The 17,986-nt window shown below is 38.7% G+C and overlaps 5 protein-coding genes across 6 annotated transcripts in view; 2 read left to right on the top strand and 3 right to left on the bottom strand.

Annotated features, from left to right (window-relative positions):
* Positions 1–710: 710 nt before the first annotated feature.
* On the bottom strand, positions 711–3,891 carry LOC104808806 (protein NRT1/ PTR FAMILY 4.2-like). 2 transcript variants are annotated; one of them, XM_010534619.1, is made up of 5 exons: positions 3,816–3,891; positions 3,534–3,632; positions 2,945–3,162; positions 1,640–2,148; positions 711–1,557 (listed from the first exon to the last, which is right to left on the bottom strand). In XM_010534619.1, the coding sequence occupies exons 2-5, from the start codon at positions 3,628–3,630 to the stop codon at positions 831–833; spliced, it is 1,551 nt and encodes a 516-aa protein (XP_010532921.1). In that variant the 5' UTR covers positions 3,631–3,632; positions 3,816–3,891; the 3' UTR covers positions 711–830. The 2 variants fall into 2 exon arrangements, with proteins under 2 accessions (XP_010532921.1, XP_010532920.1); XM_010534618.1 differs by having other exon boundaries at positions 3,534–3,638; positions 3,816–3,890.
* A 1,695-nt stretch (positions 3,892–5,586) lies between these two features.
* Positions 5,587–7,650, bottom strand: LOC104808805 (serine/threonine-protein kinase OXI1). The gene is made up of 2 exons (XM_010534617.2): positions 6,716–7,650; positions 5,587–6,563 (listed from the first exon to the last, which is right to left on the bottom strand). The coding sequence occupies exons 1-2, from the start codon at positions 7,183–7,185 to the stop codon at positions 5,696–5,698; spliced, it is 1,338 nt and encodes a 445-aa protein (XP_010532919.1). The 5' UTR covers positions 7,186–7,650; the 3' UTR covers positions 5,587–5,695.
* A 356-nt stretch (positions 7,651–8,006) lies between these two features.
* Positions 8,007–11,820, bottom strand: LOC104808804 (peptidyl-prolyl cis-trans isomerase FKBP62). The gene is made up of 13 exons (XM_010534616.2): positions 11,534–11,820; positions 11,336–11,422; positions 10,676–10,936; positions 10,509–10,583; positions 10,334–10,414; positions 10,053–10,247; positions 9,875–9,967; positions 9,614–9,789; positions 9,374–9,496; positions 9,154–9,300; positions 8,927–9,054; positions 8,488–8,584; positions 8,007–8,216 (listed from the first exon to the last, which is right to left on the bottom strand). Exons 1-13 carry the CDS (start codon positions 11,718–11,720, stop codon positions 8,166–8,168), a joined length of 1,701 nt encoding a protein of 566 aa, XP_010532918.1. The 5' UTR covers positions 11,721–11,820; the 3' UTR covers positions 8,007–8,165.
* Positions 11,821–12,367: 547 nt separating this feature from the next.
* LOC104808803 (putative quinone-oxidoreductase homolog, chloroplastic) lies at positions 12,368–14,067 on the top strand. The gene is made up of 4 exons (XM_010534615.2): positions 12,368–12,529; positions 12,602–12,743; positions 12,853–12,944; positions 13,151–14,067. The coding sequence occupies exons 1-4, from the start codon at positions 12,464–12,466 to the stop codon at positions 13,796–13,798; spliced, it is 948 nt and encodes a 315-aa protein (XP_010532917.1). The 5' UTR covers positions 12,368–12,463; the 3' UTR covers positions 13,799–14,067.
* Positions 14,068–16,177: 2,110 nt separating this feature from the next.
* Positions 16,178–17,986, top strand: part of LOC104808802 (putative quinone-oxidoreductase homolog, chloroplastic) — a 3,057-nt gene continuing 1,248 nt past the window's right edge. Inside the window, exons 1-4 of the mRNA XM_010534614.2 lie at positions 16,178–16,278; positions 16,828–16,969; positions 17,568–17,659; positions 17,777–17,930. Of these exons, the coding sequence (XP_010532916.1) occupies positions 16,213–16,278; positions 16,828–16,969; positions 17,568–17,659; positions 17,777–17,930 (454 nt within the window). The 5' untranslated portion in view covers positions 16,178–16,212. The remainder of the gene's footprint in view (positions 16,279–16,827; positions 16,970–17,567; positions 17,660–17,776; positions 17,931–17,986) is intronic.

Here is a 17,986-nt window from a genome sequence, read left to right as displayed (position 1 = left end):
GATTCTGGGTTTGAGCTATTTTGGATTTTTATCGAGTTTATTTTTCATTCGGTTTTATTAAGAAAATCATTTATACCGTAAAATATTTTATTTCCTTTTTTTAATTATTTTTATATTCGATACACATTTGATTTGTAATCGGTAAATTTAAAAAAAAATAGTTATGATTAATCGGGTTTTAAATAGTGTTTTTATTACTTGTTATTCAGTTTGATTTGTTTTATACATCCAACCCGAAATTACCGAGAAAATATCTTTTAAAAAAAACATGAATTTTGGGATTGAAATAACAAATACCTTAACAATTATGTTCATTGCTCTAATAATCTTCGTGCAACAGGCTTCATGTTCTGTTCTTGAACTGTGTTTGGTCTATCTTTCACGTTTAGCTCCGAGTTCGATTTGGTTATACTCGAATTCGATTATTTCAATTTTAGAAAAGTTATAACCGTTCGGCTTTTATGTTGAATTCATTTCATTTTGGTTATGATAAAAATATTCATTTTTTAAAATAAATTTTACGATTTTGTCATTTACTTTTTCGTTCGATTCAGATCGAGTTCGCCTTTTTGGGTTGTAAAGAATTCATAAACATTCGATTTTATATCTAATTCGATTCGATTACAGTTATTCCAATCGATTCGATTATTCGGTTATATCAACCAAATAAGCACATCCATCGACTAAATTTTATTATAAAGCATAACCAAGGACAAATTCAAATAAACTAAAACAAATTAATAATAATAGCATTTACTTAATTACACGCTAAACACACAAATAAAACATATCTTCACTCACACAGACAACAAGCCTAACTAACTAACAAACTAATACCTCTTTGCCCAGAAGACATAATTAAAGAGGTTAAGTGTATTAAGAACACTAAGCACGACATAAAACAGATCCAACCTCGCCTTGTTCAGATCCTTGCCCCCGAGCCACCCGCCGGTGACCGCATTGGTCAGCTCGACCAGCACCGAGCTCAGGAAGAACCCCATTGCCGTCGAGCTCCACGACAAGGCGGTGCTGATGCTCCTCATCCTGTCGGGAGCCTCTCTGTAGAAGAACTCGAGCATGCCGCCGAGTGCCAGCATGTCGGCCACGCCCAGGAACAGATACTGGAACCCCAACCAGAAGACCGAGATGGGTTCGTTCCGGTGAACGGCCTCGGACCTTCTCTTGGCCTCTACGGCCGCTGCTACGGCCATGGAGATTGACGAGAGGGCGAGGCCGAGGCCTATTCGTTTCAAGGGTTGGAAGAAGGAGGAGGCTAGCGAGTTTCCATGGCGGCCGCGGAAAAATTCGTACAAGGGTATTGAGGAGAGCATGACTGAGAGAGGGATGATCGTTAGGGAAGGGACGGGGATCTCGAAGGAACGGCCGAGTTTTCTGTCCATGATCACGCCTTGTTGTACGGAAAACGTCGTCAGTTGCGCCAAGCAGCAGTTCATCATGATCGTGCTCCCGAAGATCGGTAATAGAGCGAGAAACGTTCTCGTTTCTTCGACTTCCACCGCGGTGATCTTCTCTTCGAGCAGCGCTTTGTCAAGAAACCTGCAAAAATTAGGGTTAGATATCGTCTTGTCATCCATGTTCTTGTGAAAAGCAGAAGCCTTTACGGATCGAAAACACTAACTTGAACTTGTCCTGATGAATGTTCTTGACTGTAGAGTTCCGATCTTTAGCCATCTCTGCATCTATCGCAGATCCTTTTCGGTTTCTTGTGGCGGAAGCAATCACTCGGACGATTCTTGTCAGCGGACTTCCGCTCGGCCGCTTGAATCTATACAGCGGAAAACCCGAGGAGAAGATGCATAGAGCGAAAGCGAGAATCGCCAGCGAGATATTGAAGCTCCAGTTCCATCCTTTGTTCTCTTCGATCCACACCATGACAGTAACAGCAAAGAAACCGCCACTGCAGAGAGAGAAGAAGTACCAGTTGAAAAAACCAGAAACCAGCCTCTGGTTTCTGTTGTCAAGCTGGTCGCCTCCATGGGAAGGTAACGAAGCTTTCACCCCTCCAACCCCCACGGCCATGGCGTAAAGGCCGGTGAACAAGAACGCTGACTGAAGGGCCGAAGGCGTTTTCTCGGGCGGTGGTTGCAGTTTAGGGCTATGAGCTTGGACTGTCAGCAAGATTAGACCCTAAACCAAAAACATGGGCATTGCATGATTTTCAATAACTATACATATATATTCACAGAAAATTATATCGGATCACTGCAAGAAAAACTGCATAATGCGATGTCGTTTGCGACGGAAGGCGAGGGAATAAAATCTCTGTCACAAATTGTCGAAAACTTGGTTTCACACTGTCACGGATAGCGTATTGTCCGTCACAATACACTTGCGGCGGACAGCGACTATGAGATTGAAGTTCCGCGATGGATAATATCCGTCGAGAAATTTTGCGACGGGTTGATACGGAATTAATTATCCGTGGTCTATATTAAGACGCGATTTCGACGGGTTGTAACATCGTCGATGCGTCGTAAATTATGTACATATGTGTAACGTGTGTTTGTCGATAACCGTCGCAATTTGTCGCAAATTCTACGATTCCAGCATCCGACGATTTTCCGTTGCGATTGCTATTACGTGTGGACGGAAGAGTTTCCTCCCACGGGCAGACCCAATACAGTACGGGTGAGGCCCCCATTGATCTAATAAAAAAAATATTATTTTTTTATAATTTTTTTTTATAATTTTATAAAAAAGATTATATATATTTACTAAATATCCCATATTAAAATATTGAAATTAAATTTGTATCCCTTTTAAATATTTTTCTAGGTCCGTCCATGCCGTTAATGGATCTGCCACCGTTTCTTTTCAGTGACAGCGTTGTACCGGTGGAAATTGTCCGCCGTTTTCCGTGGCAAATTTGGTTTTGCGACGGGATTGCGGGGAGATATTTCCGTCCGCATTTTCCGGGTCTTACCAGGATCTCGAGGGAGCAGAAGAGGACGAAAGAGGTGAATCTGGTGAGGAAAGAGTCGGCGACGAAACCGCCGAAGAGGGTGAGCAGGAAAGACGTCCCCATGAAATTCGTGACCATGTTCGCCGATCTCGCCGATCCATAATGCATCGATTTCATGAAATACGTCACGAAGTTGTTCGCATTCGCCAAGAACACCAAGTTCTCTAGCATCTCCACCACTGCATTTTCACATTAAAACAAAATAAAACCAATTAAAAACAAAGAAAAATCAATTTTGAAAAAAAAATTAGTGTATTAACATAGAGATTTTCATAAAGTATAAAACTTTTATACCACAAGCAATGCTTGGAAAAAAAAACTTTTTTTTAGTGTATGTACATAGAGATTTCATAAAGTATCAAACTTTTTATCCCACAAGCAATACTTGAAGAAAAAAAAAAGTTTTTTTTTAGTGTATGTACACTACACAGAGATTTCATAAAGTATAGAACTTTTTACCACAAGCAATACTTGGAAAAAAAAAACTTTTTTTTAATTGTATAATAAACATAGAGATTTTCATATAGTAAAAAGCTTCTTTTTTTTTTACCACAAGCAATAGTTGCAGCTCGGATTCCTCCATGTTTTTCAGGAACCGCCTCTCTTCCTCTCCAATCTTCAAATCTTTCCTTCATTTCATCCTCCATTTCTATAGCTTCCACCACAAAGTCAAATTGAAATTAAAAAAATAATAATGATTAGAAATGAAACATAGAAAGAAAAAAAAAAGATAAAAATCAATGAAATAAGTCCATAATTGAAGATATATACGAAAACAATGTGTGCATGTAAGTATATATATGCAAAAGAATATATATATGGTGATGGGTACCTGAATCAGTGTGTGTATAGGTGAAGAGGGGGGAGGGCTTGAAGAAATTGAGGGTTGTTGGGTATTTGTTTTTATAGGCAGAAAAAATATGTGGAACAGATAAAGAGGAATTATATTTTTTTTAATTAAGATTAAGACAAAACAGATGGTCAATGCATATTTAATGACATTTTTTGGACTCGGCATTCAGTTTTGTTCCTTATTTGTTTGGTTTTTTTTTTTAAAAAAAAGACTAATCTTTGCTGTAAAATCAGGGATATGTAATGGGAGATTGTTTTTTTTTAACATTTACTAAACAGGAAAATATCTCGATGTTGAATAGATATTTCTGGGGAAAAAAAAAGATAGAACCAAAACAAATTGAATAATATATAAATATATCGGGAACCGTTTAATTGAATCCAAAGTTTTAAAATTAACGTAAATAAATATTTAAGATTTAAATTAATTAAAATTTAATTAAATTCAATTCGAATATAAAAATAATAACAATAACGAATTTAAAAACTAATATTTTTAATAAAAAGAATGTTTTTTAAAAATAAATTTAATATTAAAACTAAATGAATATGGTTTTTCCCAAAATAAAAAATTGAAACAGAAAATAAACCAGCAAAAGATTTTAAATGTCCAACTTTGGAAGAAAATAATCCAACAAAAAATCTGAAATGTCCATCTGTCGGAAAATCTCTAAACTAATGACAGTTTTTGATATTTTTCTAAATTAGATTAATCTTAACAAAGCTTGGATACCACTTGCTATTCCAAAAATGCGTTTTGTTAAACTATTGTTCCATTTTAGCATATATATATATATTCGCATAGAAATTATTTTTTTAGTAATTATATGCATCATATCATCAAATTAACTGCAAAGTTTGAGAAATATACACAAACACTAATCTCATAATAGTTAAAGCTCAACAAATCCAAAGTCTTTTATGGTTTTAGACATCACAGATTGAATAAGAATAAAATCTTGCATTTTTCCACATATATTTTGCCGAAAGGATTGAGCTTCATGAATGTAGATTGCAAAGTTTGTGCCTTTGGGGGATTTTCCCCAATTCTGTTGGTTTGAGAGCTCACTTCCTGAACAAGAGGTCGTGGGTTCAACATTCAGGGTATAGAGATTTCCCCTCCGGCCACCTTCAGATATTTCACATCTCACACGTGTGGTGCCGGTTGTGCGTGTGGATCGGAATTAGTCTGAGGATTACCCGGTTATCAAAAAAAAAAAAGTTTGTGCCTTTACATACAACATGCCATTACTTTCTCTCTCTCTCTATATATATACATGAAAAAAGAGAAATTGCAAAATGAAATGAAATAGTAACAACCAACACATACACACGCACATATATGTAAAGATATGCGTGTGTATGTGTGTATAGAGAGAGAGAGAGTTGTGAGCATCATGCATGCATGTATTCAGGCGGTTGCCTATTGAATGTCTCGTTTGAGATTCTTCAGATTCCTTTGCCAAGTGTCGAGACCAATAAATGCCCATATCTATATCTATTTATTCCTAAGTGTTTAAGATATGTTTACAAAATAATAACGGTGATGATGATTGTTTAGGATATGTTCAAATTTTAATAAAAATCAATAATAATTATTTCATTAAATGGGTTTGGTCGGTCCAATTCATTACATGTTGTTGGGCTATTTTTAGATTAGCCCATTTGTTAGAAATCTTGAGAAACTTAGCATATACATATATATATATATATATGATGTTCGAGCACATTCCAGATGAAATTTAAACGAGAGTATCATAAGAATTGATTCAAAAGGGGGTGTGATGGAATATTGAAGTCCATTTCAATGTAAATGTATATTAATTACCAAAAGAATATTTCGAAATGAATTAAATTAAATCAAAATACCAAGAACTCGTTATCTACCAAACCCTCCTTAACCCTCGCCGTGTTTTTCTCATCTACATTTCTATCAGTGTTATGTTTAGTGTTTTGTTCTCCGTTATCGTTACCGTTATCGTCGCGAGCAGAAAATACTTCTTCGACGAAATTCTCGACGTCGATTTTTGTAACTCCGTCGTTTTCCCCGTTTTCCGGTGACGGGATGTACGGCGGTCGAGATACCCAAAGCACAAGATTCCAATTCACACCTCTGAAGAAATCGTGGCCCTTGATTCCCTCCACCGTGATCCGACGGCTGGGATCCTTCTCCAGTAATCTTCTGATGAGGTCCCTCAACGGCGTCGTTTCCCCCACCAAATCCGGCGGTTTGGTCAGTATGTTGTAAAACGTCTCCTTCCTGTTCGACCCTCTGAACGGCGTCGTTCCGTACAGCATCTCGTAGAGAACCACTCCGAGCGACCACCAGTCGACGGCGAAGTCGTGGCCGTCGACGGAGATCACCTCCGGAGCTACGTATTCCTCTGTTCCGACGAACGAGTTCGACTTCCCTCCCGACGAGTCAGACTCCGGCGCGACCGCTGAGTCACCGCCGCGTACTGACTCGTCCGGCGAGATTCCCGAGTTGCAGAGCCTGTGGAAGGGGAAGAACCGTCTCTTCGCCGTCGGAGGTTTTGCGGTGAGTGGAGCAGACGACGGCGATGACTGTTGCGGCGTTCTCGGCGGGAGTTTCGTGGAGAGATCGAAATCGACGAGCATTATGTGGCCGTTCTCTTGGATCATCACATTGTCCGGCTTCAGATCTCTGTAAACGATTCCTTGATCGTGAAGATACTCCAATGCGAGTACCAGTTCTGCTGCGTAAAATCTGGAAACAAACATATTCAAATTAGAGGAAATTCAAAATCGCACGCTGTTTCATACCATAAAGGGTGGATGGGAATTCAGATTACCAGGAAAAAAAAATTCAAACGGAAATTCAAATTCAAAACTATCGAAGACATGGTGAGGATCAATCACCTGATAATCTCGTCGGAAAACATTTTCTCCGTCTGCCTCTTCCTCAACGAATTGAGATCTCGGCCGGGGCAATAATCGATGGCGTAGCCGACGACTTTTTCCGTCGCTAAAACGCCGCGGAGGCGAGGAAACAGAGGATGCTCGAATCGGCTTAACACTCCCTGCTCGAAACTCACGCGCCTATACTCATCTCCATCTCCATCCTCGCTCTCTCCCTTCGTCTTCTTCTTTCTCCTCTTCCCCTCGATCGATTCCCTCAGTATAACCTTCAAAGCCAAAGACTCGCCGGAAATTCCACAGTCTCTCACCAGGAACACCACTCCCTTGGCACCACGGCCCAACGCCGATACAACATTCAACCGATCGAAATCCAGATTTCGGATCGGGCTATGGTGAGGCTTCCGCACGCCGCCGCCGTCGGGAATCGCCGGGAATATAGAAATGCATGCGTTGGGCGGATTCTCCTCCATTTCTCTCGGCACAACAGCTTCCACTTTGTACTTTTTCGTCGCTGCATATTTTCGGCCACTTTTTATAATGTCAACAAAAAACTATTTCAACTTTGAACGAAGGGCTCTCCCACATCATTTGCCTTGCCGGGAAAGGCTTCGAACAAAAAAAAAAAACAGAAAACAATTAAAAAAAAAACAGAAAAAGAAAAAGAAAACCCCCTGGTTGCTGTGATTTGACCGTTTTGCCCTTCTGAGAACAACGCGAGACGTTTCGCTGGGTTCGAAGCAAAGGTCTCGCGCCGTGTGATGTTGACACGTGTCGTGTTAGAAGGGATTACGTCACTGATGACGTTGATACCGTGGTGGTTGGGATTTTGATTTTGAACCGCGTCTGATTTGGAGGCGAGGGGCTTCTAGAAGGAGGAAATTTCGTTTGACTTTTTTTTGGCGCGGCAGTCCACTTTGGAAGTTATGACCGGTTTTCGTTTGGTGAACCGTGAACCGTCGTTCATTGTTATATCAATGGGCCTGAAATTTTAGATTCTAAAACCGTGTTGATGGGCCATGAAGAGCTCTCTCTATGTGAGGTTCGGCAAATGTTTAATAATGATTCTGATTATTCATTTTTTAAATCCCAAATAAATGAACGGAAATTAACCATAACCGAATTACTGACCCTTAATATATATTATATACCCATTTTATGAGATGAGATTTTTTTTAATAAAAACAGGAGACACTTTATAAACTTGTAATTCAAGTTTCTCTACATTAGATGAAAATGAGAGGCCAAAGAAACCCTCATACCTTGGATGTTCGGAGTTTTTAGAGTTTTTAGAATCAAAAAACCAAAAAAATTATCTTTCAAGTTTTCACAAAATTATTTCTTAGGACAATGCATCACCAATCATCATCATCACCGAACCAACAACAGAAAACAACTGACAAAACCCGAAAAAACACTCGAGGGATCCAACAAGAACAAGACTTACACGTGCTCATGCCTTGCTGTCGACGCTCATTGGCTCGGGATCTTTCGATGCCTCCTTCTGCACGTTTCGAGAAATCGAGATCGGGTTTTACCAAATGATACTACTTTTGTTTAAGGTTCGGAATGAGAACGTTAATGAACACAATCTTCTCCACTATCCAGCTACATACTACCGCTACATGCCAATTTTCACACACAGAAACAAAATCCAATGGGTTTTTTCTTCCTGATATGTATGAAGTTGGTTTACTAAACTACACTGCCATTAACCTCGATTTCAACATTGTTTTGCGGGATTTAGCGGGGGTAAAGACTAAAGAGAAACTCACATTCAGTTTCGCAAACATGTTTCCGTAGAATTTGGCCTCCTTTTTGTTGTATTCCTTCATTTTCTCCTTCAAGCGTCTGTATTCAAGCTTCATTTCCCTGCAAAAAACCCCCCGAAACGAACGATCAGAAGAATCGAATACAAAAATAATATTAAAGGACTGATGGACGGCATAACCGGTATTGCGTTTCTGCACAAGATTCGATTTAGGCTAAATCAAGGTGATTTGAGTATTTTTCTTTGACCAGAATGGGGACCATTGCCTCTGCTACTTGCATTAACCAGTAAACAAGCAAAGTTCGCGAACTGTGTTAAATCAGTAAACCATTGCCTCTGCTACTTGCACATGGTTTCATTTTGATGGATCAATGAACAGAACATAACCGAACGAAACGGAACCATATAATCTTATAGCACAAGAGTAAGAGAGACACACATACCGGTTGTTGGGATCGATGTCAAGGGCTTTCTTGATGTCAAACTCAGCCAAGTCCAAATCTGCTAACTCAATATATGCCTGAGCCCTCCTGTATAGAGCCTTAACGTTTGTGCTCTCTAGTTCTAACACCTATACATACACACAAAGAATACTATCTCATTCTTTTGCTAACCTCAGATTTGTACCACAACAGTGGAGGAGACTGCAGTCCTGGTTTTTATGTCTTACCTTAGTGCATATTTTCTCGGCTTGCTTGTAATCTTTCAGCTTCAGTTGGCAAGCCGCGTTGTTGAGATTGCATGCCCCCTTTAATGCTTTCGCCTGTTTTTTCTCATCCTCGTTGAAGGATGAATCGTACTCGATGAATTTGACAGCCTGATTCGGAATTCAACGCTTAATAGAATGTTTGATCCACTCATACACTGGCACGCGGTATCAAAATATTTACCTTCTCATATCTCTTGGAAGCTCGGGCATATTTTCCGGCTTTAAACAATGCATTCCCCTCTTCCTTCTTCTTACCAGCTGCTTCGATCTTCTCCGGGGTATTCATGTCCCATGATTCCCTCTCCTGAAATCTCAGTAGCAACCATGAAGTTAGATTCTTGATCTTGTAATAGTATTTGCCAGAAGCAGTTAAAGAAAATAAAATCAGAAGAAGAAGAAAACCACTAGAAACAGCACTAACCTTGTCAAAGGACAGAAGCTCAACCTCATAACAAACAGTTGAGTTTGGAGGAACCACTGCCAATTCCTGTTTTGATTCAGCAGAGCCAAAGGCATACTCTGGTTCTATGGTCACTAGGGCGACCTCACCCTTCTTCATTTTCATCACTGCTCTATCAAGTCCATCAACCACTTGCTCTGTTCAAGTATTCAGCCAAATTAGCCTACATGATTACAGCCAGCAGGAAAAAGTCCTAGAAAATTTAGAGAGGCACACCATTACCTTCATCTGTTTTGAACTCAAATGGCTCCTCATCTTCACCAAGGCCTATCTTCAAGAACACAGTACCATCCTGAAGCTTTCCAATCAATTTCACTGCGAAAAACAATAAGAGATCCATAAAAAACATATTTCATAGATGAATTGCGTAACAGTAATTTCTGGAATTAGAAGTACAAACCTCTCACAACCGCCCCTTCGTTAGGTCGCTCATATCCTTCCCCTTCCTTGAGGGTTTTCTTCATAACCTTCTTATCATCAGTTATCTCAGACACAGTTTTCCACGAAACCAACTCCAGATTGATCTCAAGTGTGGCATTTGGAGGAACGGCACTGTCATCACCAGAGGCCGGTTTGCCCTTCTCCCCAAAACCATCTGTCTCATTTATAAGCAGACCGGTATTAGAGGCGGTGTACATACCCATCAAGCTCAAGAACTAGGAAATGAGGCAGACGACATACATTGTGGTTTAACTGTTAGAAGAACTTTTTCTCCCTTTTTCATTGTTTTGACAGCCTTGGAGATTGCAGGGCAAAAGTGATCTATCCAAGACAAATCACAGTGAGGATCGGAAAACAAGAAAAAGACAAGAAACGTGAAATGCCATCATCCCCTAATAGAAATCCCAGCACTAACCATCTTTGACGGTGAACTCTATGCCATCAGATTTTCCAACGACTGTGCCATCCTCAAGTCGAGCCACATACTTAACTGAATCACCAAATACATTGAAAAAACTGTTAGAGAAAATCAAACAACAGCAAGCCTTGAGGTGCAACATAATAAGGGGGAGGGCACGGTACCAAGAACTTCATCAGGATCCTTTGGGTTTTCCCACTTCTCTCCTTCAGCAAGAATTTTCTTGAACACGCCACCATCCTTGCATATATCCTTGACGCTAACCCAAGAAAGCAATTCCACGTCGAATTGAAGCGTGGCATTCGCAGGGATAGTCGGTGGAGAGCCAGATTCACCGTATGCTAGCTCTGGAGGGATGGTGAATGCCGCATTTTCACCTTTTTTCATTGTTTTGATACCAATATCCCATCCTTTGATAACCTGACCTGCAAACATAAAGATCCGTCTCCGACATTAGCAAGAAAGATTTACCCAAAAACAGCACTTCAAAATATTGAATTCACTACAAATCTACACTAGAAACTATACAAACACATCGCGGAAGAGACTTGGCAACAAAGAGAGTGGAGCCAAAATAACATAACTATGCCACCCGACCGATCAATGTCCAAGAGATGAGATAACTTTAAAGATTGTCCCAAACAGACAATGACAATAACCAGCAACATATTTACAGTAGCACGAAACGAATCTCATTCATCAACAAGTCCTAGGATTCCGAAGATGTTCCGACTATTTCACTCGTCATAACATATCAGACATCCAAATAATCTCACCAAAAGAACACGTAAAATCCGAAAAATAAAAGAGGCTTCTTCACTCACCTTGTCCGAGAGTGAATTTGAACGGAGTCCCCCTGTCGCGGCTAGAATCGAACTTCGTACCATCCATCAACGTTCCCGTGTAATGCACTGCAGAAGAAAATCCCATTTCATTTCCCCAAACGCAAAAACAGGATTCAACCTCAGCTTCGGCAAAATCTCACGAGCCAACAAAGCCAAATCACTGGAATTTTCAGTTACCTTCAACTTCGTCGCCATTTTCGGGAGTTTCATATCCTTCACCTTCCTTGACGAGCTTCTTCTTCAAACCTTGCTTGATCTCCTTCTCCTCTCCGACCTTCAGGAACGGAGCATCATCATCGCCGCCGAAATCCATCTCCTCGTCGTTCATCCCACCCACCGGTGGCATCTCGAAATCGTCGTCCATCCCCAAACCAAAATCGCCGAAGCAAAAGAGAGAAGAGCTTTGCGAAGAGTGGGAATGGAAGTGTGATTATAAAGTTGGGTTTTTCTCTGGGGAGAGATTTCTACTTCTAGAGACTTCTTTTGTTTTGTTTAAACAGAAGGGGATTTTCATCAGATTTGACGGCGTTAACGAAGTGAGGATTGTTCCAGATACCGTTAACTGCGCCGTCAAAAAGGGTTTGTGCCTGAGGTGAAGGGATATCGATTACGTCAGCATTTAGTTAATCTGTACGGTCGGAGTCTGTCCTTGCCCCATAAATTCATTCATTACATGTGCTCAAATGACGAATCCCGGTCCATTTTTTTCCTTTGTTTTCGTTCATATTTAAATTTTATTTCTCAATACCCGTTACATTATTATATATTAATAGTCACATTATGAGTTAATTCCAAGTGTGTATATATTTACATTAATCCTTCCACAACTTGGGGGTTTTTAATAGTAGAATTCGTCGGTAAGTAATTTGATCCGTGGATGGAGAGTCATATATGATAAAAAAAAAATGTTTTTTTAATGGTCATTGTTATATATATATATATATATATATATATATATATATATATATGGGGTCAAACAAAAAAAGTACAAGTAATGATATGCTAGCGAGATTAGTTTTTGTAGCACTATTCGTTAACCGAACCGGAGGGGGGAAGCATCGGCGAGTTCTTTGAATCGGAGATCGCCGCCGGTAAAACGCAGAGCCAATGGCCGGAAAACTCATGCACGCCGTTCAATACGAACGTTATGGCGGCGGAGTCGCCGGATTGAAGGTTGAACCTCTCTCTCTATATATATATATAAGATGATATATATGTATGATATATATATATATGATATTTCAGCATGTGCAAATTCCGATCCCGTCGCCTAAGAGAGACGAGGTTCTGATAAAACTGGAAGCAGTTAGTCTGAATCCAGCTGATTGGAAGATTCAGAAAGGGTTACTCCGCCCGTTTATGCCCCGCAAGTTCCCTTTCATTCCCGGTATTTCTAACAAATTTATTACGGAAATATACTTATTGGGCATATTTTGTGTATGTGTTTTTCTCGAAATTCGGTTTATTTCTCGAATATTTGGACATATATGGAACAGCTACTGATGTTGCCGGAGAAGTTGTCGGAGCTGGACCGGGAGTCCATAAATTCAAAGCCGGTGACAAAGTTGTAGCCTTTTTCAACCCCTTTGTAAGTTTTTTTTTTTTTTTGCGTTACAGAAATGAATATAGTCTGCTTATAGGAGATTAAATTGTTAAATGGGTTTTTAACTAAAAATTTTTAGAGTTTTAAATGTGTTTTTTTTAGCTGAATTTGTCGTTTTATAATCTTTTATAAATATAGAACTAAGAATATAAACCATTTTGATTGTTCATCCTCTTCTTCGATGATGACAGACCGGAGGAGGACTTGCCGAATACGCTGTCGTGAGCGAGAACCGAACCGTGGCCAGGCCGGAAGAAGTCCAGCCACACCAGGCCGCAGGTCTACCCATCGCTGGTCTCACGGCTCTGATGGCTATAACCCAGTCCGCGGGCCTCAAGCTCGACGGCCCGGACCCAAACGACCCCGTCCAGCTGGCCAAGCTAGCGAATGCCCACGTGCCCGCCACTTGCGGCTCGCGCAACATTGACCTTGTCAGGTCGTTGGGAGCGGACGAGGTCCTCGACTACACAACGGCCGAAGGAGCCACCCTCGCGAGCCCGTCGGGTAGAAAATACGATGTCGTGATACACTGCGCAAACGGGATCGCGTTCTCGAGGTTAGAGCCGAGATTGTCCGAGAACGGGAGGGTTATATGCGTCAATGCAGATGCAAGAACGATGTGGGACTATGCGGTGAAGACGATAACGCTATCGAAGAAGAAACTGGTTCCACTGGTAATGATCCCAAAGGCGGAGAATCTGGAAACGATGGTGAATCTGATGAAGGAAGGGAAGATCAAGACAGTGATCGACTCGAGACATGAACTGAGCAAAGCCGAAGAGGGTTGGGCCAAATGCATGGACGGTCATGCCACCGGCAAGATCATCGTCGAGCCGTGAACGATATAATAGTAATGTCTTTTGTTCTCTGGGAGAGATTTCTACTTCTAGAGACTTCTTTTGCTCTGTCTAAACAGAAGCTAGGGTTTCATTAGATTTGACGGCGTTAACGGAGAAAGTATTGTTCCAGATACCGTTAACTGTACGCCGTTAAAAAGGGTTTGCCTGAGCAGAAGGGATATCGATTACGTCGGCATTTCGTTAATCTGTACGGTCGGAGTTTGTCCTTGCTTTGATCAACTCTTGATATCAGTCCATGCGCTTTCGCATGCCCATAATTTTTTTTTTCATAATTCGAAAATTCATTTAATTTTCGGTACAATTATATTTTTCACACTAACTACAATTTTCAGAAAATAGGATAGACCCATGTGAATGAAGCTGGATATTAAGAAACTATCCATAAATTCATTAATTACATGTGTTCAAATGAAGAATTCGATCCACTTTTTTATTTTGTATTTTTTTCCTTATTAAATATTCACATTAATCAGTTGGATCCAAGTGTATATATTTAAATTAATCCTTCCACAGCTTGGGGTTTTTTAATAGTCTAGAATTCGTCGGCAATTAATTTTAATTGTCATTGTTATATATACATATGTGTGTATATATATATATATATTCACGGTCAGACAAAAAAAAAGTACATGCTGGCGAGATTTGTTTTTGTAGCACTACTTGTACGTTGACCGAGCCAGAGGGGGGGGGACGCATTGGCGAGCTCTTTGAATCGGAGGTCGCCGATGGCCGGAAAACTCATGCACGCCGTTCAATAGGAACGTTATGGCGGCGGAGCCGCCGGATTGAAGGTTGAACCTCTCTCTCTCTCTTTCTTTATATATATATGGTTCTTGTTGTGGTGTAATATCGACATCGTTTTGTTCTACTTGTTGTTCTTCTCCTCGTGATTTTTGTCGATGATAGAGCTTTCTGTCTCGCTGACTTTGATGATGCGGTCGCGTTTCATGGTTTGAGTGAGAGATCATGCGTCATTTCAAGTGATTTTCGAGAGGTATTGGTAATCTTAGGGTTATCAATGTGTATGTACGTATACGTACGTGTGTACGTATGTAACATACGAAATTCAACCCGTACAAGGACAAAACACAATACATATCTCAAAGAGAAAAAAAAAGGAGACATACGTTAGGAGCTGGTACTTCGTGAAATGTGAATGATATGTGATGAAAATGAAATTTGAGTCTTTATGATAAGGGTGGCCATGTTATTAACCGAATAATCGAGCCGAACCGAACCGAATAGGACATAATCATACCCGAACCGAATCCGAAGTTTCTAAGATTCTGTCTTATACAAAAACAATATCATGATTTTTTTAGGGACAACCATATAAAAAATCATGAATTAAAAAAAAGATAAAATCACAAATTTTAATTATAACTTATGTTAGGAATAGTTTATTTGGTTAATAACTGAATAACCGATTTTATTTGAACTGAATAACACATATCTATAATCAAACTGAATTAGATATAAATTCGAATAATTATAACCTTTTTAAAATTGAAAAAACTGAATTCAAATTCGAAAACGTGTATTTTTATCATAATCAAAGCAAAGCAAACCAAATTCAAAATAAAAACCAAACAATTTCAATTTTGTAAAAAGAAATAATCAAACTCGAATATAAATGAACCAAACTCGATCCGGAATCCGAATAAACCACCATAACTTTTATATAAATTCATTAATTTAATCATTCTTGTCATATTTTCACATATTTGTTAATTTATTAATTTTGTAATTTTTATATAAATTTATAAATTATAAATTTTACGTGAATATCACAAAATTAATAAAGGTCATGAAAAAATTTTAAAATCATAATTTTACGTGAATGTCATATATTTTTTTGTTTTGAAAATTAGAGATTTTTTTAAAGATTTTTCTTTTAAATAAATTAACTTTTAAATAGAGTAACAGTTTAGTTTTGAAATTCGAAATCCGCTCCGAGCCCACTCGAAAAATTTTGGATTTTGAACCTAATTTTTTTGGTAAAAAAACCGGACTTTCGAACTTAGCTCAGATCGAGCTTCATATCGATCCAAACACTCGATATATATATATATATATATATTTTAAAAATCTAAAACGTTTGTTTATAGAGAGAGTACTGTTTAGTGGTTTAAAGAACATAACGTCTCAGTGCTTTGATTTCGATTTGACACGTGTACTCGACGACTTCTCCACGTGATATTTTTCCACTGCGTCAACAGAGCCGGCGGCTGACGTGGCAATTTCACAACCAAATATGTTTAATTCCAGATTTACCCCTGGGGACTTTTCAGCATGAAACGATCACTGTATAAATAAAACACCGTTCGTTTCATTACTCATTCTCCTCTGCGCATATTACCAAACACAGAGTCACTGTTGTTTTTGGTGCTCCGATGGTCGGAAAATTAATGAAAGCCGTTCAGTACAAACGCTACGGCGGCGGAGCCACCGCTTTGAAGGTGAAACCTCTTCTATTTTATTGTATAGTTATATATTTATATATATATATATATGTGTATGTATGTATGTATGTATGTATGTAGTTCAGTTGGATAAAACAATTTATTTTGAACGTTCATTTCTAAGTTTAAAAATTTCACACTTTTCATTTTTTAAAGGACAATCGCGTAAAAAAGTCACATTTTAAAAAAAAATATAAAAATATAAAATCTACAATTTTAGAGTTTTTATATAAAATTATAACCCTTTTTTGGATGTTGTCACATGCGTACATATCCGTTAATGAATTTTGTAATTTCTATATAAAATCATCAACTTATGAATCTTGCGAGAATATGTCTAAAGATTCATAAATTTTATGTTTTTATATAAAAGATATATACAGAATTGGAGATTTCTTGCACATCGTAATTTTTTAGGCAATTGTCCATTTTTTTAAAAAATAAATAAAAAATTGGATGATTGCAAACTAATCTGTGATTATAAGCCTAAACATGGTAGATAATCATGTTTATATATGTGTTGTATTATGTTATGTGTGCCCTCAGCATGTGGAGATTCCGATTCCATCGCCTGAAAGCGGAGAGGTTTTGCTCAAAGTCGAAGCCATCAGCTTGAATCCCATTGACTGGAAACTTCAAAAAGGCGTCGCCCGACCATTTTTGCCCAAAAGATTTCCATTCACACCCGGTACTATTTATTTATTTATGTCTCTAATATCTATTTATGGAATGTTCGATATATACACATATACACACAGAATCGTGTCATATACTCATATTTATAGAACCCTCCACGATCTATTGAAAAATTATTAGTAAAATTTTTAGATTTTACATTTAAAAAATATTGTAAAACTAAATTTACAATTTCGTTTTATAATATTTAATACAATATAAAAATTAATATAAATAATGATAAATTTTCAATTCAAATGAAAATACTACTGTAACAATATTAGACAATACCTTGGGAAACTATACTACCTTTTCTATTAAAAAATTAGTTCAAAATATTATGATGGATTTTTTATTTGTTTTTTTTTTATGTATATAGGCCATTAAAATTAATTATAAATAATTTTAGAAAATAGTTAAAAATTAATTATAAAATTGTGAAACCCTTTAAAATTTGTGGGCGCATACGAAAGTATCATGTCGTACATTGGATATATATATATATATATATATATAATTGTTTTAAATTACAAAAATATTCCAAGAATGGAAAAAAAATGTACACAAATGCTTTTTTCTTCTAAATTAAATGTCGGAATTCCTCGGAACAGGCACGGATGTTGCAGGGGAAGTGGTCATGGTCGGTCCACGAGTCGAGAAATTTAAACCCGGCGACAAAGTCGTTGCCCTTCTCGACCTCCTCGTACAATTCACATACCCTTTCTATCCTTATTATATAACCTTATAAATACATATATATATATATATATGTATGTATATGTATATGCATTGTTGAAATGTGTGTTTTTCCGGTGAATAGAACGGAGGAGGGCTGGCGGAATTCGCGGTGGCGAGCGAGAAACTAACAGTGGTTAGACCACCTGAAGTGTCGGCACCCGAAGCGGCTGGTCTCCCCATTGCGGCCGTCACGGCTCTCAAGTCTCTGAAAGAGGCCGCAGGGCTCGACCTCAGAGGTGCAGCCACGACCGGACGAGCCAATGTCCTGGTCACGGCTGCGGCCGGAGGGGGC

This window comes from Tarenaya hassleriana, unplaced genomic scaffold (genome assembly GCF_000463585.1).
Source record: "Tarenaya hassleriana unplaced genomic scaffold, ASM46358v1 Cleome15, whole genome shotgun sequence".
Taxonomy (NCBI): domain Eukaryota; kingdom Viridiplantae; phylum Streptophyta; class Magnoliopsida; order Brassicales; family Cleomaceae; genus Tarenaya; species Tarenaya hassleriana.
This window is presented reverse-complemented; position numbering and strand designations above follow the sequence as displayed.

What these genes read in the sequence shown, in the direction of transcription:
- LOC104808803 (XM_010534615.2), top strand. Translation starts at nt 12,464, where the DNA reads ATGGCCGGAAAACTCATGCACGCCGTTCAATACGAACGTTATGGCGGC. An exon ending in CAAGTTCCCTTTCATTCCCG is followed by an intron (nt 12,744 to 12,852) that starts GTATTTCTAACA and finishes TATATGGAACAG; the next exon opens with CTACTGATGTTGCCGGAGAA. An exon ending in TAGCCTTTTTCAACCCCTTT is followed by an intron (nt 12,945 to 13,150) that starts GTAAGTTTTTTT and finishes CGATGATGACAG; the next exon opens with ACCGGAGGAGGACTTGCCGA.
- LOC104808804 (XM_010534616.2), bottom strand. Translation starts at nt 11,720, where the DNA reads ATGGACGACGATTTCGAGATGCCACCGGTGGGTGGGATGAACGACGAG. An exon ending in AGAGTTCACCGTCAAAGATG is followed by an intron (nt 10,415 to 10,508) that starts GTTAGTGCTGGG and finishes TGTCTTGGATAG; the next exon opens with ATCACTTTTGCCCTGCAATC. An exon ending in GACATCGATCCCAACAACCG is followed by an intron (nt 8,585 to 8,926) that starts GTATGTGTGTCT and finishes GGTTTTTTGCAG; the next exon opens with GGAAATGAAGCTTGAATACA.
- LOC104808806 (XM_010534619.1), bottom strand. Translation starts at nt 3,630, where the DNA reads ATGGAGGATGAAATGAAGGAAAGATTTGAAGATTGGAGAGGAAGAGAG. An exon ending in TCTGCTCCCTCGAGATCCTG is followed by an intron (nt 2,149 to 2,944) that starts GTAAGACCCGGA and finishes TTTTTGGTTTAG; the next exon opens with GGTCTAATCTTGCTGACAGT. An exon ending in ATTCATCAGGACAAGTTCAA is followed by an intron (nt 1,558 to 1,639) that starts GTTAGTGTTTTC and finishes TAATTTTTGCAG; the next exon opens with GTTTCTTGACAAAGCGCTGC.
- LOC104808805 (XM_010534617.2), bottom strand. Translation starts at nt 7,185, where the DNA reads ATGGAGGAGAATCCGCCCAACGCATGCATTTCTATATTCCCGGCGATT. An exon ending in TTTTCCGACGAGATTATCAG is followed by an intron (nt 6,564 to 6,715) that starts GTGATTGATCCT and finishes GTTTGTTTCCAG; the next exon opens with ATTTTACGCAGCAGAACTGG.